This window comes from Ctenopharyngodon idella, chromosome 11 (assembly GCF_019924925.1).
Source record: "Ctenopharyngodon idella isolate HZGC_01 chromosome 11, HZGC01, whole genome shotgun sequence".
NCBI classification, from domain to species: Eukaryota; Metazoa; Chordata; class Actinopteri; order Cypriniformes; family Xenocyprididae; genus Ctenopharyngodon; species Ctenopharyngodon idella.
In genome coordinates this window covers 14893596-14919184 of record NC_067230.1, presented here as the reverse complement: position 1 = coordinate 14919184, position 25589 = coordinate 14893596, and the positions used below count along the sequence as shown (strand labels likewise).

Sequence of the window (25589 nt, the reverse complement as noted above, 5' to 3'; positions counted from 1 at the left end):
AAACCGTGGACGTAATACTTAATATTTAATAAGTTCATGTTGTCTTTGAAAGTGAACAGATTCATTTCTAAACAATTAAACCGTTATCTCAATGAATTTGCACAACATTGTTTCTTTAAATCATTTATTTCAAATAAACTCTCATTTTTGTGTTTTTTCTTTTTTGCATAAGTGCAAAAGTGCACTAACAGCCACCTGAGGGAAGTCTACGTCCTTAAATAAAAAAAACAAGAAAAGCGCACATATATTAGTACAAAATTCTTTAAAAAATTGCACAGTTTAGGTGTATAATACACATTTGTAATCTATTTCAAACTTAAATAAAACGGTAAAAGGCTCATAGAGTAAACAAAATTCACAAAATTGAAAATAAAAACATTTCCCCACTAATATAATTAAAGCTGAATAATTGGGAGACCCTGTCGCCGACGTCTGGTGCGTCTGTTCTGTGCTGATGTTTGACCAGACAGTCCAAAACTATTGCTAAATACTTCAGTAGTTCAGTCCGACTACAAAATATAGAAGAGTACTGTGGTCTCCTGTTATCGGAGTAGAGCCCCTGTTCACAATTTACACACAATAAAACCCCTTTTATTTACTCTGCAATGTTCAGAAAGACAATCCCAAAATCCAGTTCAGCTTGCGCTCAAAACGTCTATATCCCTGACGATGAGTATTGCATTGGGGTGGGGGTGGGAGGGGTCAGCTCAGCGCCGGTAGGGGTGGAAGCCCTGTACATTGTGGTTCTGTCCTCGTCCGAAGCTGCTGGCTGCCGGTTGAGCTCCTGACGAGGGTGCGGAGGGGGCTGCAGCGTATGAGGCAGTTTGCTGGCTGGGGTCTGCAAAGCTATGACCAAAAGCACTCAGGTCCTGCCCATAACCTGTCTCAACAGACATGAAAACATGGAAAGTGATATTAAACACCAGTAACTCCAAAGAACGAACACGCGACTAGGCTTTCTGGGCATCTCTCGTAACCCCTCATCATTTTGCATTAGGTCCATTTTTCACTTCTCAAGACAAAGGCCACGTACACACCGCAGGTATATATGGTCGTCGCTTCTCTTAAGCCCAAAGTATACTTTGTTTTTTATATGTACGCTAAGGTAAATTTCATCATCAGCAAAGTACTGTTCGCACAAAGATCTTGGAATCGCTCAGCTCACACAATCACCTTGCACTTTATTTTTGCACTAATTAGTTTTTATATGAAAAAATTATTCCCATATCACACAATTTAAAGTTAAAGTCATAGTAACTGCTACTACAATAAAACATAACCCTAGTAAAAAAAAACGTAGTTAAAATACATTTATTTAATACTAAGTATACTTCAAATCCATTAACATATTTATTGACAAATCACTTTAAGATTTACTGATATAAAATTTTATTCGGAGTATTTCTTTATTGCACAATGCACATTTCTTAATATTATGCCTATAAAGTGTTTTAATATCACTATTAATAAGGATTGTATGATCTTTGCTTCAGTCTTTAAATGCAAGATATTTAAAGTATACTTGCAATAGTTCCACTTTAGCACAATCAAGTATACTTGAGTATATCTTTAGTTGGACCTCCGCACAATTAAAGTGCATTAAGTACAAAATTAGTTGTTCCAATTTAGCAGACTTTAAGTATACCAGTTTAGTACACCAACACCCGGTTTCACAGACAAGGCTTAAGCTAGTCTTAGACTAAAATGCATGTTTGAGCTGTTTTAACTGAAAGCAACTTGTACTGACAGATCTTAAAATATGTCACTGCCAAGATGCACACCAGTGATGTTTTTTTCTTTCTAGTGAACGTTTATAAAAGCTACTTAAATGCACTAATTGAACTGAAGCTTAATCCTGGCCTGTCTGTGAAACCGGGCCCAAAAGTACTATTGCAGGGTATTTTTATTTAGCACATAAATGTGAATGTATTTGTAGTATACTTAGCACAAACTAAATGTATTTCAATTACATTTCAGTATATATTTTTTAACTAGGGAAATTGGTCTTGAGTAATTTAACCCCTTAGCGTTCCACAGTACCTGCAATTTACTTTGGGTATGCCTTTTTTTAGGTGTTTTAGGCAAATTTTATAGGAATGCTAAGCGGTTAAAAAGCTTTCTAAATTACATTGGTGCAAGACGTGCAAGGTCTTTTTAAATTATGTGGCTGTTTTAGACATTTGCCTTTCTACATAGTGTTTTAAAGTAATAAATTATCAATAGAATTCAAATAAGTTGCACATTTTATCATCAGTGTCGTGATAGGAGCATCTCGCACAAATCATATCAAACTTTTAGAGCACGCAGGTGAACGAGCGCACAGTATGTGATCATTTCCACGTCAAGGCAAAGTTAAATAAACATGTTGCGCAGATAAGTGGTCCTAGTTGTGTTTTGAACAGAAACTTAAAGCTTGTCATAAAAGCTCAAAATGCATGATGTAAATAGTTAATAAATAATTCCAGTAACTCCCCCACCCCCATAAAATATGTGCCTGACAACAATAGATACACGCAACTCCAGTTTAAATGAGAACAAAGACATTTTTATTTGTTACTACTTCTGCAGAGACAAGAATGAAACTTTCTAGTGTGCATGGAGTGTTAAATGGAGTATACTTTAAAGGGTTCACTAAGCGTAGTAAGCGTTAAAACAGAAGTGCACTTTGGGTTTATGAGTTTCAATCCGGTTTTGTCCACTGAATTCTTTAATTCTACAACCAAATTCACTCCTAAAAGGATGTGATCAATGGTGTTTTACTAATTATTTCCATGCAGTTTTACTTTTTGCTATTATTACTTTGCTTGAACATGGGCAACATTGAGCAGACTGAACTGTTGGCATCCATGTTTGTTGTTGCTTTGGTTATCACAAAGTAAAATCCTTACACACACAGACTCATAATGAAGTGAATTCACTTTTAAAAGCAGCAACTTTGCAATGTGTACGTGGCCAAAATATCAAAGATTTAACTACAACAGAAACAAATAACTGAACAGAAAACATTTTAAAAAATAAAGGTATGGTGGTCATGAAAACACATTTAAAGCATTCTGGAAAAATAAAAAAATAAAAACAGAAATACCAAGGCAGAAATGCATTTTGGAAAGAGTTTATTCAAAAGTCTCTAAATGAAAGTGAAACATTAGACTACATGAGCACAAATGAAGAGAAATGGATTCTTTTTAAGAGTCAAAGATGTAAAGAATTCGCCGAATCCGTACAGATTTGTTCAGCTGTGACTGTCACACGCTGCATGAGGGGCACAAAATCCACAGAAAACCCAGTAGAGACACCATTAGATCATCCTTTTGGCAGCAAAGCAATGCAGTGACTGAAAAAAGAACATCTGAAGCAAGCCGTCTGTTTTTATATAGTAAACTACAGCTACAAGCCACACGAGTTACAATATTGTCTGGTGACGAGTTCAGTTCATTTGCCTCTTAAAAGGCCCCCTGAATGACATGTAGCTGCACTTTAGTATATCCCATTGAAAACCGAAGATATGCAGATGTAGAATATGCATACGGCATATGCATATTGTACATGGGATGCATGAGAAACAGAACTGAAGCCTTATGGGTCCACAGGCTGTTGATGTTTGTTCTATTGGGTTTGAGTGATTGTAGGATGCAGTTGCTCACCTACCTGCGCTATATCCCTGCTCTTCCTGTACATAAGTGTGAGAAGGACGCGTTGGTCCGTAGGCAGAGGGGTCCTGAGGATAGTTACCCAAGCCTAGCAGGGAGATGAGGAGACCAGGTTGACAGAGTCTGACTTAACTACTACCTTACAGCTCCTACCCAGGTGAACGCTGCCCTCGCCTGCTCTCAGGGCTCATGAACAGAACACGTGGATGGATCGGCCCTGCGCGGTTTCTAAATGAGCATGTTTATCAGGCTGCTCGGCCACTGAGGTGCTGATGAATGGAAGCGAAGCGGAGGCGTGACATAAAGCGGCTGATGAGACCGTCTCGTAAGACCATACGTACATACATACAACCCACACAGACAGCCTGACCTCCATGCTAACAGCTCTCTAATGTACGTCAACCCTGGTGATGCGAAGAAAAGTGCTATTTTAAGATCAGCCATAGAACTGGACTAATTCTGATTTAAAGACTTCCATCTTGATCGATGCGCTTTCAAATCATTGTTATGCCCAAATAACTTGACATTTTCGGCCACATCTTTACCTCTCAGACTGATATTAATTTGAGCATCCCATAATAACTACACGTGTATATTATGTGAAGCAAATATTTTTTACTTAATACTAGACAGTTGTTGTCTGTAAAGTATGCGATTGTTAGAGTGATTCTGGGTGGTTGCATTAATATATGATAGCTAAGGTGTTATAGTTGGTAAAGTGACCTGGGTGGTTTCTAGAATTTTGCCTTGTAGTTGGTAAGGTTATCTGGGTGGTTGTTAGGATGTTTCAAAGAAAAGTGTGGCTGTTAGTAGGGATGCACCAATGCATCGGCCAATAGCTGATAAAAGCAATTATTTCCACTATTGTTTAAAAACAGCCGATGATCAGGGCGATTATATCCTGTCAATCAAAAGGGGGCGGAAAAACATGTCAGACCTCAACTCGTACTGTGTGTGAAGAAAATGTCTCTTGTGTTGAATTTAGGGCTAAAGTTAACATGACAATAACGCATTAACAGTTAAAAAATAGCTACATTAAAGGGGGGGTGTAATGCTATTTCATGCATTCTGACTTATTTACACTGTTAAAGAGTTGCATTCTCATGCTAAACATGGCCAAAGTGTCAAAACACGAGTTGGACAAATACACTACTTCCGGTTTTGGAGAGTTTTTTTCGAGTATGGCCTGTATGACGTCAAAAGAGAGCGGAATTCCTTGCACAGGCACTTCTCTCTGATAAGCGTGCACACACACATCACCCAGAGCAAGAGCAAGAGCACGCCCATCAACGCGCTTCGTTCGGGATACGGAAGCAGAGAGATTTTTCAACAATGGCCGTGTCCCAATTCAGGGGCTGCACCCTTTGAAGGCTGCATACATCATCGAGGCAGTCTCATTTAAGAAAAATAAGCGTTAGATTGCAAAGTAAGAAAGAAATTACAGTATTTTACACATCACAATGAATATCAGTCAATTTTATTACGGTTACTTTTCTTAAATATGACATCCTTGATGAAGTATGCAGCCTTCAAATGCGACCTCCAAAGGACGCAGACTCCGAAATGAGACGCAGCTCCTGTCACCAAAAGAGTGTGTTTTTGGTTGTGGAGGAAAGATTACCTTTTTCAGCTTCCCAAAGAACCCAGCGTCAAGGGAACAGTGGATGTTGTTTGTTTTTCTGGGGCAGCAATGGAGTTGTGCATGTATGTTTGTTTGTTCCTGGGATTTTGGTGACAAATACTTTGTAAACAAGACCCAGTTCGGTGCTGGATTTGCAGATCGCGGGTGGTGAGTAAAGCTGCATCAGATGTCTGTGTTTTGTTGGCAATCGGCGCACAAGTGCATAAAATGTAAACACCACAAACGTTTTTGTTCCCTTTGTATTTATAATGATGTCGCAGCTAGCAGACGATCTCTACGCAGAAGCTGTGTGCGCTCGTGACTCTTTAGCTCCGCCCACGGCACTGACGGCAGGCCACGCCTCCAGGAGCTCGGCTTTTTTCGGAAAGACCCGGTTTAGCGTGTCTATCTTTTATAAATATGATAAAACTAAAGACTTTTCGGAGATATGAAGGATGCATTGTTACTCTAGATGTACTCAAGATTAACATGAGATTGGCAGAAACTGTGTGTGATACCCCCCCTTTAAGGCAGACTACTTTGACCCTATGAATCACCCGTAGTTCAAGCAAAGGTTGCCACGTCCACAGTCTTTCCCTACACCAGACATTATTTGTAGCGCCTCCCATCCAATAATCGCAAAGAGCTTTGTGCTGTGTTACTTCTGACAAGAAACAAAGTCTCAGCTTTGAAGCTGAAGTGACAGATCGCTGTAACACCTCAGTTGAATCGGCAGTGAGGAGCGCAAGTCTTTTCTTCACTTTTAAAGTGCCCCTATTATGGATTTTTGAAAATTACTTTTCATGTAGTGTGTAACATAGCTCTAAGAGAATGAAAACATCCTGCAAACACAAAAAGTGCACCGTATATAAACTTATTGTCTTTAAAAAGTAAGAGTTGATTCGGAGTCAATTAAACGAGTCGTTTGTAAAACAAATCCCAAGTCGTTTCGTTGTGACATCACAACGAAACATTAGCATATTGCCCACCCACTTATTGCACGCACAGACGTTCCCGTCATTTTACTGAGGACAGCCTCTCAAACCTCGGAGAGTTTAACGCAGGATTCACAAAACGCTTGGTCTTAAACTATGGATCAATGCCCAGTTTATTTGGACCAACTTGCTCCTCTGAATCTCAACCTGTAAGTATGATTAATAATTGATGATTACATTTTCTAGCGATCGTTCAAAATTTGTAGTTTTGTATGTTATGTTGTGTAACGTACACCCTAGTCTGCATGTCTTGTGCTAACCGTCTAACTTGCGTTTCTGCAGTTCTGCTATTCAGATGTGGGTCCAATATTGTCTAAAAATGTGTCGATTAACGCAGCTTGTCTGTCTTATTACTTGGAGTAATGATCAAGGATGGAGCACAACTTTTGTTTACAAAGTGTAATGCATTATCAGCTATTCACGTTTGTGCTCTGCTAATGTGGGAGTTTACAACATAGTTGTGGGCCCGGTTCGCTACATAACTGTAAAACAAACTTATTTTTCCTCTGTGTTTTTATTATTACAGTAGTATGGAGCGCTATCTGTATTGTAATAGGATGTTAAGATGCTAGTCCGCGCTAACTAGTTGAAGTATTCTCTCTGTAAACAGCAAACACCCATTGTAATGTCAAACAATAATATTGCCATTTTTCTTTGTTAAGAGTTATGATGAAAAACATCTGGCCTAAATGTTTATCTTATGTTTAGAGGTTTTCTGCTTCACTTGGCATTCTGATACAGTTCCCACAGGTGCACCTACATAAAGTATAACAGTGATGCTGCTATCACGTCTCATAAATAACGCAAACTAAAGTGACTCTTACCATAGAGAAACGTCCTACTCCAGTCGTGATTGCGAATCAGTTTCTGGTTGTTCGACTACTTCAGACGTTTCATCGTTGGACTCGGGCTCGAATTGATACGGTAAAATCGATGCTATCTTTTCTGTCCATACATTGTATACAATGTCTTGTGAATTGATAGCTGTCATTCAGTTATGGCAATGGGCGCGCGGTGCGCTAAAAAGACCAATCACAAAGGATTAGGCCATCTGACCAATCAGAGCTGTGTAAGCTCACGGAAAAGAAGGGGTTTAGAGAGACTGATTCTTCAAACTGCTTCTAACGAATCGTTTACAAATCATTGAGAACTGTGGTGAAATTAAATATATATTATGAGAAAACAAAAGTGTTTTTCGACCTTGCATGCATGTAAACCTGTTTTAGGAGACTCCCAAAACAATATTAGGAACCTTAAAAAAAGTTATATCTTGAAAATCATACATGAACATCAGAAGGTATGTTGAAAGATACAGTACAACTTATTGAAATGTGTTATGTCTCATAATCGCTCAATCAGTGTTTCAACTGCAGATAGACGCAAATAAAACAGCTTGTGAACAATGTCACTTAACAAAACAAAAAACAACAACTTTATTCAACAATTTCTCCTCTTCTCCTACGCTGCTAATGCTGTATAGACAGTGCAGCGCTTCTGGGTACTACATCAAAACGCCGACTCAGTATTGGCCGATGCTGTACATGTGAGCAGCACGATGCATGTGTGTGCAATAACGTTGCTGCCTATGTGTGGTTCAGATACCTCATATTTGATTTAATCAAAAATATCTTAATTTGTGTTCCAAAGATGAACGAAAGTGTTTGGAGTGACATGTAGGTGAGTAATTTATGACCGATTTTTCATTTTTGGATGAACTAACCCTTTAACATTGTTAATATTTTTTCTCAACCCTGAAACTCAAACCATTTTCCGATGCCGCCACCCCCCAGAATATAATTAAGTAATTAAATTAATATCATAAATGTGCAACTAGTTTGAATAAGTGCTTAAATTAATAACTACTAGTCGACTAGAAGATTCTTTAGTCGAGGGCAGCCCTAGTTGTTATTAAGTTGCTAGAGTGGGTTTTCTGTGCCTAGATATGGATCCATACACCCCAAAATAAAAATTCTGCCATCACTTGCTAACCCTCATGTCGTACCAAATGTATGGAACATAAAAGAAGATAATTTGAGAAATTCTGAGAAGTGTTTTTGTTTATACAATAGAGGTCAATTTCACCAGAACTGTTTGGTTAGTAACATTCTTCAGAATATCTTCTTTTGGAACAAAATGAGGGTGAGCAAATGATGAAAGAGTCTTCATTTTTGGATGAACTATCCCTTTAAGTGCAAGTGTAGGTTTTATTTATAGTTAAGTCTAATCGCTTGGAAAAGTAATAGCATACCTGTCCTCAACATGCTGCATGATTGGAGGCATCATTCAGGTTTGTAGCACAAATGATACAGGATGAATTATGTGCCAAAAGGTTTGTTGTTTTAGTAGTAATAGCTGCCTTAGCAAGCACCACTAAATGAAGCGTGTCCCACATTTCACTGACCTCCAGATGCTTTTAGTTCTGGCCATTTCTAAGGACTAGGGGTCCATGCCTATATCTGTTGAGTCAGTTAATTTTTCTATAGTCTGATGGATGCTCCAGATGTTGTATGTACTGTGTCTGCAGTTGAACCAATAGACATTCTTTGTATGTCTTATAATTGGTCAGTGTCTAAAGTAAATTAAATCTACCTATACAATCTCACATGCACTGGGACTTTACTTTATCCTATCGGCACCCCCACAATCCAACGCTGCAGCATCTACAGATGAAAACCCTCGTCTGAGTTAGATGAAGCGTCATCTGGTCAAAAGCAGCATTGCAGTACAGGATGATCTAATTCACACATACCACTGGATAAACCTCCACAGACCGAAAATCAAAATCTAAAGGTCTTGATTGAGGGTAAATAGACTGAGGGTCTGTGTGGAAGCGTGTGTATGTGATGTCATCATGCCCGTTCAGACGTGTGAACAGGAAGCAGAACCCCAGTGATGGGCTACAGCACATCTGCAGTTTTAGTGCTCTTACCATACTGGCTGTAGGAGAAGTCTGGCTGTGCTGGGGCGGCTTTGCTCAGGTCCTGAGAGGGAGTCGTAGCCGGGGCAAAACCTAAAGGCCCTGCGCCCGGCGTGTTGGGAGGGGGAGGCATTCCCTGTGCTACAAACTGGTCACCTTGAGGTGTTCCAAAGCTATATCCTATGTTGATAAACACATAAGAAATGCAATTATTTCAGTTCTTTTAATTTCCCATTCATATTGCATATTTATATTTTATACCAGAAATTTTAATTTTAGGCTAAAATTACTGCGGTATTTAGTAGTCGACCAGAGCCTTTGGGTCACATATATCAATGTCCACCAACACTAATACTGTAAAAATGTAGGTGATCTTTCACCTACCAAACTGAGGTTGTGCGCTAAAGCCCTGTTGGGGGTATCCCTGAGGTGCCCCAAATCCCCCTGTAGGTGCCGCTGCAACTAGAAATGCATTAAATGGAGAAGGAGGTTGTGCAGGTGCCCCACGGCCAGCAGGTAAAGGAGGTCCATACCCACCTGAAACACAGACATTGAGTTAGGTCCTATTCACATCAAGTCCAACTGAACGACAATATTTACACCATTATATAACTATTTTCCACACCATCTATGCACACAAAATAGAATCATAATTATAAATCTATATGTATATACAGCCAAACTAAAAATTATTCAGATATTTCTTATATTTTTGATATATTTTTACTAGTGTGTGCAGGACACTATAGTTCATTTATGTAAGTGAGGATAGCAAAATAAAGTAAACTGTGACATATTATACCCAAAAATTCTTCATACAGTGGACTACCAGTAAAATTTATAAAAAATTGGAAACAAAAATTATTCAGACACTTTGACCTGACCATGTTTTGCTTAAGTGTTATCTGACATTATTAAGATGACTTTTTTCTGACACAGTTTAACTCTGAGATCTTGTTATTCACTATAGTGAATAAACTGTAATAATGAATGAAATGTTCAAGGTGTCTAAATAAATTTTGGTTTGACAGCCCTATATATATATATATATTAGGGCTGTCAACGTTAACGCACGTGATTAATTCAAAATCCTTAACGCGATAAAATAAGTTGACGCATTTAACATGAAGAAATTACGGAAGCATATGCAATTGCGACATAACGTATTTTACGTCACGCAGTTAGATGATCTTAAAGTCCATGATGATTATATCAGAGATGGCAGAGCGAATTATTCATTCCAGTGTCTGTTTCGCTTTAAAACACAAACTCTCTGTCACATTCTGTCATTGTATCTGAAGAGCGCGAGCCCTCCCGCATCACGCTGTTCCTGTCTGAACAAAACGTCCCACCGCTGTATGGCCAGATGATATGAAAACTATGTTTCTCAGGCTGGATAAAGCAAACCAGCTTCTTGCTATGAAAGTTTTGATAGATGAGGATTGCAATCAAAGTAAAGACGACTGCGGTGACATACAGAAGCACGCATGAGTCTGTTATATTGATGCGCAAACAAATCATGTATGAGCGCTCTCGACGTACTGATCGCACATTGTATTTATGCACAGACACATTTCAGTACGTTCACGCTGTTTTCACACACATTCAGGATAATGTTTGGATTCGTCCTGTGTATTTTGCTGTGTACTTCAGTATATATGCAGGTCAAGGCGATTGGTTTAGGTTTTTTTGGCATCTCCATGTGGTCCTGTTCAGTACCGCAACTTGACTTTAAACAAGCTCTTTGCTGTTGCACATACTACACTGCAAAATCTGAAATGTTTTTTTTTTTTAATGGGTGCTTTGGTGTAGCCTACATAAATGTATGAATTATATGAAATCATATCATTTGGTTATTTGGTGTCCTTTTTTGGAAATATACAATTTGAAAAATACAGTTTTGTGAGAATCACACTTCAATCTGATGGTCTGCTTTGCTGGATATAGGCAATGGTGTATGCTTAATTTCACGATAAGTGTGCGATTAATTGGGATTAAAAATTAATCTATTGACAGCCCTAATATATATATTTCAAAAGTTTGGGGTCAGTAAGTATTTTTTTTGTTTCTTTTTTTGAAAAATTATTACGTTTATTTAGCAAGGTGACATTAAATAGATCAAAAGTGACAGTGAAGACATTTATAATGAAACAAAAGATTTTGATTTCAGATAAATGTATCAAGGTTTTCATAAAAAATGCTAAGCGGCACAACTGTTTTCAAAATTGATAATAATAATAAATGTTTCTTGCGCAGCAAATCAGAATATTAGAATGATTTCTGAATGATCATGTGACAGAAGACTGGAGTAATGATGCTGAAAACTTTGTATCACAGGAAAAAATTACATTTAAAAAAAATATTAAAATAAAAATTCTTTCAATAATATTAAAATGTCTTGCTGACCCCAAACAAGTCTGAAAATAAAAATATAATATAATATAATATACATACCAAGAGGTTGTCCTGTAGTCACCCAAACACCTGGAACAAAAAAAAAAACACATTTTAACTGACCATGAAACTACTTTTAAATTCAAAACTAAATCAGAATCATACGGCAAAATGTGGGTGAAACCAGAACGTGTTTGATTGAAGTGTTGCATTTCTGGATTCAAGCCAGGCAAAGCAGGCTTATTTTGGGCAAGATCTACGTGAAAACATTTCTCCCTGCACAGTGGACAAACCCAGTGTGGTTTAGCCAGATGGCGCAAACAACGCAAGCTGACCTAAAGCAAAGCATGACTGATACCATTTGGCTCTTGGTATCATTTTTCAGGTTGGGACGTGTTACGCTCCCGCTGTGTTCTGGCCCACCGTGTCACTCACCCTGAGGCCCGTAGCTCTGCTGCCAGCTCGGAGCCGGTTGTGCTGCCCAGCCATTGGCTGCGCTTAAGATGGCTCGGTGCCCCCACTGATTGGCTCCCAGCTGACCAGGGGCGGGAGCTTTGCTGTCCCGTGGCTCCGCCTTCTTCACTTCAACCTGCACAAAGGACAAGAGGTCGTAACTAGCAAGAGGAGAATTAACATACTGCCTACTTCCCCCACTCACCTATCAGAAACTTTAGCCCTCACCTCAGAAAAGATACGCTTACTTAGGCCAAATACATGACCGTAGTCCAGATGGAATGGAATATACTTGGTCTCTTCTATTTGATAACTTTTTAACCAATGTTTCTAAGGTACTTGGGTATGAAAAGGACATTTAGGTCTTTAAAAGTCCACTAAAACTCTATGGGTCATATCAGGCAGGATGACTTCTGCTTAAACTTGACAATAAATATTTATTTTTCATGACCACAGACGTACCTCAGAAACACAGTCCCTGTACATATATTATATCTCAGCTCTTTTAAGTAGTTATAAACTGCTGATAGAAAATGAAGACTTACCTCCCCCTGGCTAATGCTTAAGAATCTCAATTTACATAGAAATATAAGGGTCAGTGATGTTTAAATGTATGATTATCTAATTGTACCAAATACTTAACATGCACATAATAAAAATGGAGAGACAAAAGTCTAACCATAGAGGAATCTTCATACTGTGTCAAATGTAAAAATTAAAATGACTAGATTTTTACATGTTCTGAAGAAATTTAGAGTGGTGTTTGCCGTTGCTTATGATGCTAGTTGATGTGAGTGGTTGCCAAGATGTGGTTAGGTGGTTGGTAATGTTTTCTTAGTGGTTTAGTACCATACATCTATGTGGTTTCTTAGGGTGCGTTCACACTTGTTGTTCGGTTCGTCTGGTCCGGACCAAAAAAAAATAAAAATTTAGTCCTGCTCCGATTAGCGTTCAGATTGGCAATTTTATCACCGAACCTAAAGGCATAGGGATACGTTCACAACCTGATTGGTCGGATTTTATGACGTATTGCCTATTTTGAGATGGAACTTACTGAACATCCAAAACAATGCTGTGTGCTTAGATAAATGTGCTTGCTGTGTGTGCATAGCCTGCATATGATGGTATTTTGGCCAGCTGAGAAGTTGTGAAGAGCTTATAAAATGTGTAAAGGAGTCAAAACAGCGGCGAGAATTCCTCCGCCACACACACAAACGATCTGCTGCGTGGAGACGGGCATCTGATGCCTGTGATGGGCAAACTCGCGACTATGATGAGAAAAACCGATATGCGTGAGAATTCTGTCATTTTTAGGGTCTCATCTTCCTGTTTTTGGTTCGTTTACATGTCTTTGGTCCGTGCTGTGTTCATATATCATCCGAACCGCGCCAGAGTTCGTTTGGAAGCGGACCGAGACCCATCTTTTCAGCGGTCTCAGTCTGCTTGTTTGGTGCGCACCAGGGTTCAGATGGCAGCTTTCACACATGCTCAAATGAACCGCACTAACAGAGCAATCGCACCAGGGATCATTTTAATCGAACCAAACATGCCAAGTGTGAACGCACCCTTAATGGCCCAAATCAAGAGTCTCTAGATATGTCTTGTTACTCTCCTTAAAATCGCAACGTAACCAAAGGAGCAACAGATCTTTTCTTCCGTATTGTGATGTACATCTGAGTAAAATGAATTACAGAAAGAAAAAAAATATGTAGGATGTAAACTAGGCTCAATCCATTGGTTGTTGATTGGATGGTGTTAAATCTGAACGCGAGCTTGCAGTCGATTTCAAGAACGGGACAGGGTTTATGCAGACAAAAATGATTAGAGAAGTCTGTTGTTTCACCTATAGATCGAGTTATGAAATTGTGTTAAAAAAAAAAAATGTTAAAAACTGAAGCATGCATGGATAAATCGTTCACAGTACGATCAATAAGATGCATTTGAAAAATAGATAAGGGCCGATTTTAATTTCATTCCAACTTTAATAAAAAAAAAAAAACGATTTGAGCTATCATTCATATCTTTAGCACAAACGAGATGAGTTAAGCAGAATACAGAGGATTTCAGATTTGCTTTTCAGATGCCTGCCTTAGCATTTACCACTAATTATATAATTAGCCAATTAAGCCAATGACATTCTATTACCTGCCACTCAGATAAAAAAAAAATGGACAAACATAGTTTAACACATGGAGGGAAGTTTCACTCCAGTTAAAGTGGAGATCCAGAAATAGACTTGAGACTCTAAAGGGGGTGAGTTATTGGGGTCACCTTGCATCAAGAGCGAGAGACGATATTTTTCCGTTGGAAAGCAGCATAAACGTAACGACTCTCTTTTCGTCTCTCTCCTCCTCTCTCACTGTCGACCTAATTAGGTATCAGTTTGAGCGAGTGGTCTGCAATCCTCGAATCGGCAACACACCCCCCCCCCCCCACTCCCGCGGGCATCACCGCTCAGAGTGATGGGAGGCCTCGCGCAAGTCTTCGCGTCCAACAGTAGAGCTGGGATTTGGTACACAGTTTGATATGCTCCAGTTTCTAATTTTATAACGTATGGCCCCACCCCCCTTAAAGCCCCAATGAAATAATGTCATGTGAAGAACAATAGCCCAGGTACCGTAGCACCTGATTCCTTCAGGAACACAGACCAGAGTCAAGGAGAGCGTCAGCGGGCGAGAACAAACTCAATGTAGGACAGAAACTACGGAGCTATTCTGGAGTCTTGAACAAACTTGCTGGAAGTGGTTTTTCACTTTAAATCAGCACAGTGCAGTCATGACAGAGCAAGGAAATGCCTCGGGAGACCAAACGCTTAAAGTCCAAGACAGGCCCACGTAATTTCGCTCTGAATTCTGGGCCTGCATGAGACTATTAGTCAAAATATGTGAGAAAAGCTAGTGTTATATTTTCAGAATGCAGATCAACTTCCTCAAAGCGACCATGCTGGGAGTGATATTTTACTAAGTCGAGCTGGTGAGGTGAGATAACACGTCATGAGACTTGTTCGGTCTTGCGCTATCCCTCGAAACAGACTAATACACCTAGGTATCAGACAATAATCTTACACTACAGAGACATTTGCTACCCGCCCAAAGCCCATTTGGAGTAGACTAGCAGACACAGTATGGAGATTCAAACATTGAGGTCACTTAATTGAGATTTCTCTTTGCCTTCTGAGATAATATAGAACTCAAATAGTAAGTGACCTGACAGTATTAACCTGAATTTAAAAAAAAAAGAAAGAAAGAAAAAAAAAAGGAAACCAACCGGTTCTTTAGGTGAGTGCTGATGCAACACTTAATGCAATAAAGTTACCTTATGGTCCTTTATAATTCAATAATAATAGCAAAGTATACTAATAAAATGAATTTAATTTACATTAATACTTTAATTACCCTAAGTTTGTCACTTTAATAGAGCATTACAGCACCTAAAGGAGCGGTCCGAATGAACCAAACCTTGGGTGACTAACATGGACAGAGATTTATACAAGTAAAAATGTATTTAACACGTTTGGAAACTTTCCCCAGTTTGGGAGAGAAATAACCAATCATGTTAGAAACAAAAAACTCCCTCAGATGTTAAATGTCCATTCTATAAATTTTAATGTATGTTTGGTCGCCCAAGCTTTAGTTTCTGATGTAGGGGAAAATAAAACTACAACTACACACTTTTTTGCCCATGATGTCGTGAAAATGCATGTTGACAGCCTGGTCCACTGATTGTTCGGCCTCGAAAGTAATAAATCCAAAACCTAGCCAACGACCAAAAGTCAACAGAGCAGCAGGGTGTTGGGACAGAACAGCTAGAAGAACATAAGAGGGATGGGGTGGGGGGTACCTGAGGTTCGGATGACATCACGGCCCGAGTCACCAGGAAAGGTCACAGGTGGAGGCCAAAAGGACAGAAGTGTTATGTATTATTCTGTTCCCTTCAATACTTTAACCCTGGACATATTTAATCATTAACAGCCATAGAAGGCATTCGATAACTGAAGTCAGGTCTTAGGCAACCTCAACGATACCGACGACAGATCTCTGTCAAGTGTTGGGCATGATTTTTGAAATGTATATATATATATTTCTGCCTTTTTCCGTTTCATCCGAACCTCACTTTCATCACCACCCCAATCTTACACAACAAATGCGAGCAGCAACCACAATTATCAATGCATAACAAGAATGATCATTACATCTACAGGTTTTTTTTACTGGTTTTCTCGAAGCTTCCCAAAATGCCACAGTACTTTGGGCAAACCAAGAGAACATAGATTGTAACACTGCAACAAAAGCACCACAAGGATATAAGGATATTTGTGAAACATTTAATGCAGCCCAGTTTCTCGTGTGGTGTAAGCCCAGTTAATGCTCAATTTCAGAGATCTACTCGGAGGCTTGGGGACAGTAAAAAAGAAGCAACTGCGTGCACCCACGCGTGCAGGGGTCACGCAGGCAGAACTATCAAAGTGGGCCGCCGAAGCGGAACGCGATTCCAAGGTCACATACGCGATAAGACAGAGCACAATCCTCCAGCAGCAGCTGAGTTTAGCTGCGCCAGATCCACCAGTGTGAACTAGTTTCTGTCAGATCAGATAACTGTGGCAGAACTGGGCTGCGAGAATCTCCACTTTGGGATCTAACCTGATTCCGATTGCACGTCCTTTGAGACTGAAGAGATCTGAGAATTCGTACACTATTTGGAGCAGAACCATCTGTCTAAATGAGGACTAAATATACCCAACCTGCCCTTCATCATCAGGCCTGGTTTCATTAAAGAAGAAAGTTGCCATTGATAGAGGCTTTTAAAAGTCGATTTAATGCGTTATTGCCTGTTATCAAAATTGACTAGTCATTGGGTTGTCTAGTAGGTCTTGTTAAGGCCCCGCTCAAAAGGGACACATTCTTGTGTTTTTAAAAGATCTTAACTATTTTTAATTTGACACAGCGTCTTAAAAATTTTAAACTCGCAGCACAAGACGCTGAAAAACAGCAAATGGACTGAATTTATGTTTAAAGGTGGTAAATTTGCACGAGTGATACTTCGACAACTGGTGCTTTAAGTGTGATGAATTTAGAGACACAACTTCATGAAGAGTGTTTTGCATTGCTGAAAGTACTGCACGCTAATGCACAGCACTCTAAAACCCTCTCTGTGAAGCTGCATCTCGGAATTAATTCCCATTCCCATTTGCACTGATGCCCCAAAACTAGTAATTGACTAGATGTTTGCTGGATGACAAGTCGACCATCTTGGCTCATCCCTATTGCAGTCAAGAACATTGCAAAGTAAAGTCCTGCATCCATGAAGCTACTGAGAACACAAACCCGCCTTTATGCCTTTAACAGCTAGACAGTGTGTAATTATGCTATTAAGAAGAGCGAAACGCAAACAGAGAACATCTGCCACACTGAATCTCTTAACAGGAAGTGTTTTATGCAGTATTAGTGAAGAGAAACTAATGTGTAAACTGTCTGAGGATAAGCCACCGCCACAAACTGAAGCATTAACCGTGTTTACACCAGAGAAACAGGCATGAGTGTGTTTCACACCAGGCCTTAATCTGTGTGGTGCCACTATCTGTACTGTATCCTACAAGAAAGAACAGACATATCTCAGGAGAAACGTTAATGCATTCAAACACTTGACAAGGAAAACAGGGACATAAAAAGAAAGATAGAAAGGGCTTACTTAAATGTACTACATTGCAATAAACACTCATTTTGTAGATCAATCAAATGTAAATGTGCATTAAAAAAAAAACTTATTTAAATGTCTAAATGTTAATAGAAATTAATTTCAGTGATTGGAAATTCAGTAGGTCAACTACAAATGTTCACATGACAAACTATTCCATATATACCCAACGAGAGTGAAAGGTGAAAAGCATTTTAAGTTTAAACAGAAAAAGCAGAGCAAACTATTTTCTGGAAGACATGGAAGGACATGGTTTAAGTGAATGCAGTCTTTCCATAAACATTGTGTAAAAAACTTTAAAATGAAATAGCTTGTTCTTTTTCGTCATACTGATGGCTTTATTTTAGTTCTTTAGCTCTTTAATTTAGTTCTTCAGCTAGACCGGGTCATGGCCACAGTCCGTTTTCAATAATAATGAAAAAGTGGCTCTACTGAATCCTATCTGAAAGGTGTCAGCCATAATGCATTACAATTTTAAATTTTAAAGAGGTAGTTCACGCAAAAATTAAAATGATCTACTCACTGTCCTGTTATTTATTTTTCCCATGTAACACAAAAATGGAAAATTTTTAAATATCTTTGCAGAGCTCTATTCCATACAATGGTTCGTAGTGCCCACATCTGTCAAGCTCCAAAAATCAAAAATATATTACTAGTTTTACCACTATATGCAAGATACGAAAAAGTATTTTTTGCTAAAAATCACAATTGTTTTGGGTTAGTTCGCACTAAAATGAAAATTATGTCATCATTTACTCACCCTGGTGTTGTTCTAATGCAGTTTGCCGTTCTTTCTTTTTTGGACCACAAAAAGAGAATTTTTAAAAAATGTCCTGCTCAAGCTAGTCCATTAAATGGCAGTGAATAGCAACCAGCATCAAGCTATAAAGCATCGCAGAATGATCCCATGTGGCATGTATCATATATCCCACATGTTCTGGGGGTATACAATTGGGTTTTGTGAAAAACAAACTGAAATTTAATGTATTATTTAACGAAAATCCTGACCTTGGCCGTTGGTCTTCTGTGCACGGCTGCACGACATGCGCGTTCGTGAGACTCTATTAGCACCACAGTTCACTTCAACTCGCCCAGCAAAAGCACACAAGTTATGAGAAATCAAGACTAATAAATACGCGACATGAAATACAACACCTAGAAATCCCAAAAAAAGTTATCAGTGTATTTGCTTAGTTGAATATATCCGACCGGAACTCTGTTTGTCTTATAACAATCAGAATGGCAGTTGACAGATGCGAACACGATAACTCCTTGTTTTGATGAACACAACAGATATATTCAACTCAGAGAAGGTGGTACATGGATTGCATTTCATGTCGTGTTTTTGTTAATGTTTATTTTCTCACAACTTGTGTGCTTTTTTCTGGGCGAGACAGAGCGAACTGAGGCACTATTAGAGTCTCATGAATGAAGAACAATACTCATGAACAATACTCAAGCACTGTAAAAAGGTTTTGCCACAAACTCAACTGACTGGCTTCTCTCCTGTATGATTTCATGAGTCTCTTCAGACCTTACTGTACATGATTTATGAGCTTCTACAACTTTTCACCTCCTAACTGAACTCCTTTCCACAAATTGATTATAGAAATAGTAAAAAAAACAGTATAAATAAAAAAGAATAACAGTTTTCTCTTAGTCTTAAGTGCAAACAATAAGTGCAACCAAAGTACTCTCTCAATATTCAAAATGCAAATGGAGACTAAATTTTTCTTCAAGCATTATACAGAGCTAAGAGATGGTTACAACTACACAGCCCAGCCTGAGATAGCTTTCATAATGGGAGATATTTTCATGCAACAGGGAGCCACTTTCAAACTGCGGAGTACTAAAATTGCGTTTGAATGCGCGTTCGCATTTTACTTTCGCTTTCTAGATTGCGCATACTCTGTGAATAGGGAGTGGCGGTGTTGAGCGCGCCTTCTACAAGACATTTGTCTGACACTTCTGTTGTGCAACGAATCCTCTGCCATGGTCTTGTCAGTCATCTCATCACTTACTCTCATCACGTGATCAGTGAACTCTGATTCCTGCTGCACTACATACGACTCTGCAGCTTAGATGAGCTGGAAGGAACTGAAGCGACCGTTATCCAACTGAATTAAATGGTTTTTACTTCTATAAAATGACAGTGGAGGTGTAACGTAAACGTAGCAGTGGCATATTCTATCCAAATTTCACCTTCACGCTCCGTCATGGCAATATCACAAGACTGCTTTTCAGCTTGACGAGAAATCTTGTCACATTTTAATCTCGCAAGATCTCGTGGCACGTGATCTCATCACACCCCTATCCTTTAGTGTTCCGAAAAAGAAAGAAGGGCATTAGGAGCATTAGAACAACACCAGGGTGAGTAAATGATGACCTAATTTTATTTTAGGGTGAACTATCCCTTTAAAGGCACAGTGAGTCCCTTTTTGTTTTTCAATTTTAATCAAATTTAAATGGTTATTTACTAATAAATATCTTGCATTTAGCAAGCATCTACTGTATTCAAAAATAGCTAATTACATTCAGTTACCACACAGAAGAAATTAGATGGTTCCAAAATTTCTCCTTTTGTGTCCACAGAAAAAAAAAAAAAAGGTCTGAACACATTTTTGGATGAACTACTCCTTTAAGACACAAGCAGATGTGCAAGAAGCCGAACTGACTGCACATGTTTGATGCAAATGTTTGCGTGTCATGTGGATGCTGCTGATTTGCCTTGCCACCATGCAAGAGTTGAGACACACCAAACCAAGCATCGCACACATGAGAGGGACGGATGGCCTGCGTGATGTTCTCTTCTCTTTGGGTTGGAATAGTTTGTCTTGCGCATGAGGTGAGAGAGAGACTGAATGGGAGCAAATATGAATGTGTGGTTTACCTCGAGGCCTCTGTTTCTCTGCGTCATAGATCATTACCACCTCTGTGACCTTCAAAAGGGAGAACAGGACCAGTGAAGGACAAAACAGCGATAAAAAAAAGCATCATATATAAAACATATTACATACAGTGGGGTCCATAGGTGTGAGAAAATACTGAAAATCATAGATTCAAAATCAAATTTAAATCTGGATACAGCGAAGAAATGTCATGATTTTGCACTCTTTCTAGGATACTAATCAAACAAGCAAGTTCATGACCATGTGACCTTTTAGACACCACTGTATATGCTCATTTGTGCATCATCTGACATCATTGCAACATTATAGAATTTATCTAGTTATTAATAATGTCCTATGGGTCACAGTCTGATTTAAAAGAAAAGGTACATTTCTGCATCTGTGTCCATCTCACCACTCCAAATCTGTTGAAATAATCCCTGAGTTCAGCTTCACCGCAATTATGAGGAATTCCACCCACAAATATCTTCTTAGATTTATTGCTGTCACTTTTGCTTCCTTTCTAAAACACACAAAAAAAGAGAATATTTTAGCTTTTTTAGAGTTAGGCAAGTACTGGACTGAATTACAGCAATGAATAAAAAATAAATAAATAAACTCTAGTTTTCAGACTCTAATGAACAAACTTGGATTTAAAAAACACATTAAATGTGGCTTTACATTTCTAAGTTCTTACCCAGCCATCTTTTGCTCGAGTCTTCTCGGGCTGCATACCTCTAGGCGTACAAGGCTTGGGGTCGATCTGCGAGAATAAACAGATAGCACTTATTCAGTAAAAGAAAAAAATCAAACCAGCATGCCATTAGAGCAGAGGTTTTTGACTTTGGGGTCACAAGATGCAGATGTCTTTAGGTGAGCATTTAAATGTGAAGCAGTTATCATCGTGATTGGGCAAAGCAGAATTATCAGTCATTCTCCTCACATTTCTTCCATCCAGGTTATGAGGTTTGGTGTCCAGGACAGTCCGTACGCAGTTGGGGTCTTTAAACTTCACAAAGCCGAAGCCCCTGGACTGATTTGTGCTTTTATCTTTCATGATGACGCAATCCACAACCTCTCCATACTGAGAAAAGTAGTTTCGTAAAGTCTCTGACAAAACACAGAAAGGAATAATTAGCAAAAAGGTGCTTTTTAATACATTTAGATCAGTGGTTCTGAACTAAGATAGCAAAAAAAACATTCATCAATTGTAAAAAGAGAGGAAAAACCATTTCCTATCCTTGTGTCCAATGATCAAACTTTGATTCATCTGTCAAACGGCATTTTCTTTTTGATTTATTGAATGCATTTTAAAAAGTTGGGGGCCAATAAGATTTTTTTAAAGAATTTAATACTGATCAAAAGTGAGTTAAGATAATAAGAAATGTTTCTTGAGCAACAAATCAGCATATTAGAATGATTTCTCAAGGATCATGTGACACTGAAGACTGGAGCAATGATGCTGAAAATTCTGCACAGCAATTAATTCAATTCTAATATTAAATTATATTGAGACAGAAAAATAAATAATTGCTGTTTTTACTGTATTTTTAATCAAACAAGTGCAGTCTCATCCAAAAACATTTTAAAAATCCTTACCTACCCCAAACTTTTCAACAGTAATGTACGAATTATGAACTGCACTACACATCTCAGATTAGCAAAATGATATGTAACGTGTATACGAGTAATGTGTATTACAAGCACGCCACATAAATCTTATTCAGCTTTCAGTCTTGCACGAGCAGATGGCCCAAAGGTCAAAATTCAAAACTTTATAATTCTGTTTTATATGTAGCAACATGTCAAAGCAAGAAAAGCAATAGACATTACATAAAATCATCATGTGACAGGAGTGACAAATACAGCAGACAAGGCTTTGAAATATATGATAAAATTATTATATACGCCACGTACAATATTAGATCATTCTCCATCGATTTCCTCATTGCATTTTACGCATGCTACTTGATACGGGCTTTATCCGATTTCTGGAGCCAGGCTCTCTCACTTGCAGCCACATACTGAAAAGGCAAGCTCAGCCCCTGACTGACAACCTGGTTTCTACGTCCGGAACGTGCCGAGCAGATATCAACGTTTATGCAGAATATTATAGCGTGCATCTACCCAGAAGAGCAAAACAAGACTGTGCTTTTAATGAAACACGCACTATGTGATAGAGGCTTGCAGCTGCCACTTGCATTATTTAAGAGCCCCTACACAGCAACTAATGTTACTGTATAAAACTATATGGTGGTTAATACGATAGTTACACTCACCCTGGGTGGTGCTCCAATCCAATCCACCCACAAACAGCTTCCTGCAACACAAAGATGAGGGAACGTCACAATTCATTTGAGATCATTCAGAAAGGAACATGAGTCAAGGTGAAGGAGGGAAAACACGTTTGCCCTTGGCTGAAAGCCTAATCTGACTGATCTGTGCGGTTTAACGGGTCATAATCAGAATACATTCAAATTACCCTGACCCACTCCGAAGCCATCTCAGACATGAGCTGGCTGACAAATCTACCTGGCTAATGTAAACTGCTGCAGGCTGGGTCACTGGATAACACTGTGAATGAAGATTTCCTCTTCTGCTCCCATTATACATCTTACAGCATAAAATCCTTCAATATGATTATTAAAAAGCTTACAGAACAAAAAAAACAGTCTTCAATTTGATTTGAGTTGTACAAACCTCCAGTTTGTGATTATAAACATGATAACAAAACAGCACACGAGCCTCCAGTTTGATTATAAACTTATGAAAGAGAGCGATATAAACCTCCAGTTTGTGTTTGTACAACTTACACTTTAAATGGAGAGCTGTAATACTCCAGTTTGTTTATAAGAAACTTACAGCATAAAAGGAAAGTGATACAAGCATCCAGTTTGACAGCTTCAGCTTTGACAGCTGATCCTTTTCTGTCAACCTTTCTCCTTGCTTCGTTAACCAAGCATTTTATCAGCTAAATTAACCGAGAACGTGTCGCTGTCGCCGTGCTCCTTAAATATAAGGAGTTTTAGTGGTGCACCAGTGTGAGTGCGGAGCCCGGCGGGCTGGTTCCCTGCTATCTGCTGTCCTCCGGGCGGCCCGCTGCGCATCTCTCTCCGCTGGAACGGACGGGTACGTTACATCCAAACACTGTCACATAAAACACTGTGTCTTACCCGATTTCATCTCCAGCTAAGTTGCTGTTCATCTCTGTGGCGAGGGTTGTGGACGGGAGTGCTGACATGGGTCCTCTCGCTCGGTCTCCTGCCGGTCTCCGCCGCCCGGGAAGGTCACACTCCGCTTTCGGTTCAAACCGAATCTGCGCAACACTGACGCGATCCACGGGGCGCCCCAGCAAGGGCGGTGCAATGACAGCACAGCATGTTGGGAAATGGAGTCCACTTGGCTGAATAATTAAAAAAAATGACTGGCGAAGATGTGTTCTCAAAGGAATTGTTAACTCAAAAATGAATTTAATTTTTGAAGTAGCCTATTTCCTGGCTATTAGTTTTAATATAATGAACGTGAATAAGAACTGAGACTGTCAAGCTTCACCATTCACTGATTCAGCTATGAGAGTTACAGTCACATTGACAATTCTTGTTTGTTTAAATATTGCAGTATTTAATATAAATGATTTATCTGTGCATATTATTATTTTTTAATTCATGTGCCCTCATAATCTTTAGTCAAAATAACTTAGCCTCTCTCTTGCAGCGACATACTCCACCTTTAGACATACAGGCTGCGTCCGAAATCGCGTACTGTTGAGTAGGTACTACATTTTAATTTAAACAAAGTCCCTTTAAGACGAGTCATTTCAATCGGCGGCCATCTTTGAAACGCCTCTCGGGCATCCAAGTGCAGCTTCTATCTCTTTGAATGGGGAAACATCAAATTCTCTAAATCTGTTTGCCAAGCTTTCGATTAAATTTCATATTTTAAATCACCAATGAAATCTGACAACAACTGTCTCATAAATTTTGTTTCTAAACGCTCGAATCATGACAAAAAACTGTATTTTTCAGGCTGGATCAACCTAATGTGCATGCGCAGTTCTAAATGCGCGTCTCTTGCGCTTCATTTCGGAAGCGCGTGTCTGACTGTTTCTATAGGAACCGGAGCGTCTAAAGGCCGCTGCAGTGACGCGATGACTTTACCAATCGGCGATTGGCTCTTATTTAGAAGGCGGGACTTATTCTGCCATATTGCGCGTTGCACTTTCTCCCATTCATAATAATACGAGTTACGCGTCTTGTGTTATTCTATAGTCTTTGATTTAAATTTACTTAACGACCGTTGAAAAAGTATGTTCTATATAGTAGGAATGCGTGTAGTATGAATGAATTCGGACGTAATAAATCCGCTATGTTGTTACTGTCACATGACCTACCAGCGACAGTTACATCCCTTCAACTCCATTCACAAATCCTCTCCCGTGGCCACATGGGATAGTAAAGTGCCCATCTTATGCGCGCTTCAGAACCTCGCCGGAAGTAGCCTAGTAAGTCATCCGGGTACTTTTCGCCTACTGTTTTTCGAATACTATGAATTCGGACACACTACTCTGTTCGCATAGGCTACTGTTTTTCATGTACTGTATAGTAGAGTAGTATTCGATTTCGGACACAGCGACACTCACCAACATCCACTTCCCCTCAGCAGAATCCCCGCCGCCATTTTAAAGTGCGTTCAACTTCGTCAAGTTTATTTGGACAGACCCACCTCAACCCCTTGATTTTGACCAAGGGAACAAGTCTACTCAATATGTACACTTCAAACAGATCCATAGACCACAATACAACATGACTGTGATGTCACAGCAGATCGCTCTTAAAGGGTTAGCTCACACAAAAATGAAAATTGTGTCATCATTTACTCACCCTCATGTCGTTCCAAACCCGTAAGACTTTCGTTCATCTTTGGAACACAAATGAAGATCTTTTAATAAGAGAAGGGTTGTGTTTATCTCTACTTTTA

The 25589-nt window shown here is 39.1% G+C and overlaps 1 protein-coding gene across 5 annotated transcripts; it reads right to left on the bottom strand.

The window, feature by feature from the left end:
• Positions 1 to 681: 681 nt before the first annotated feature.
• dazap1 (DAZ associated protein 1) lies at positions 682 to 23979 on the bottom strand. 5 transcript variants are annotated; one of them, XM_051912698.1, is made up of 13 exons: positions 23786 to 23976; positions 22892 to 22932; positions 21556 to 21722; positions 21310 to 21375; positions 21028 to 21135; positions 20615 to 20663; positions 15702 to 15784; positions 12013 to 12166; positions 11638 to 11667; positions 9568 to 9720; positions 9196 to 9363; positions 3649 to 3738; positions 682 to 880 (listed from the first exon to the last, which is right to left on the bottom strand). In XM_051912698.1, exons 1-13 carry the CDS (start codon positions 23851 to 23853, stop codon positions 708 to 710), a joined length of 1350 nt encoding a protein of 449 aa, XP_051768658.1. In that variant the 5' UTR covers positions 23854 to 23976; the 3' UTR covers positions 682 to 707. The 5 variants fall into 5 exon arrangements, with proteins under 5 accessions (XP_051768658.1, XP_051768657.1, XP_051768654.1 ...); XM_051912697.1 differs by lacking the exon at positions 3649 to 3738 and having other exon boundaries at positions 682 to 884; positions 15702 to 15835; XM_051912694.1 differs by lacking the exon at positions 3649 to 3738 and having other exon boundaries at positions 15702 to 15835; positions 23786 to 23972.
• Between the last annotated feature and the right edge of the window lie 1610 nt (positions 23980 to 25589).

What these genes read in the sequence shown, in the direction of transcription:
- dazap1 (XM_051912698.1), bottom strand. Translation starts at nt 23,853, where the DNA reads ATGTCAGCACTCCCGTCCACAACCCTCGCCACAGAGATGAACAGCAAC. An exon ending in GGATTGGAGCACCACCCAGG is followed by an intron (nt 21,723 to 22,891) that starts GTGAGTGTAACT and finishes GTGTTTTGTCAG; the next exon opens with AGACTTTACGAAACTACTTT. An exon ending in TAGCGCACAACCTCAGTTTG is followed by an intron (nt 9,364 to 9,567) that starts GTAGGTGAAAGA and finishes TTATCAACATAG; the next exon opens with GATATAGCTTTGGAACACCT.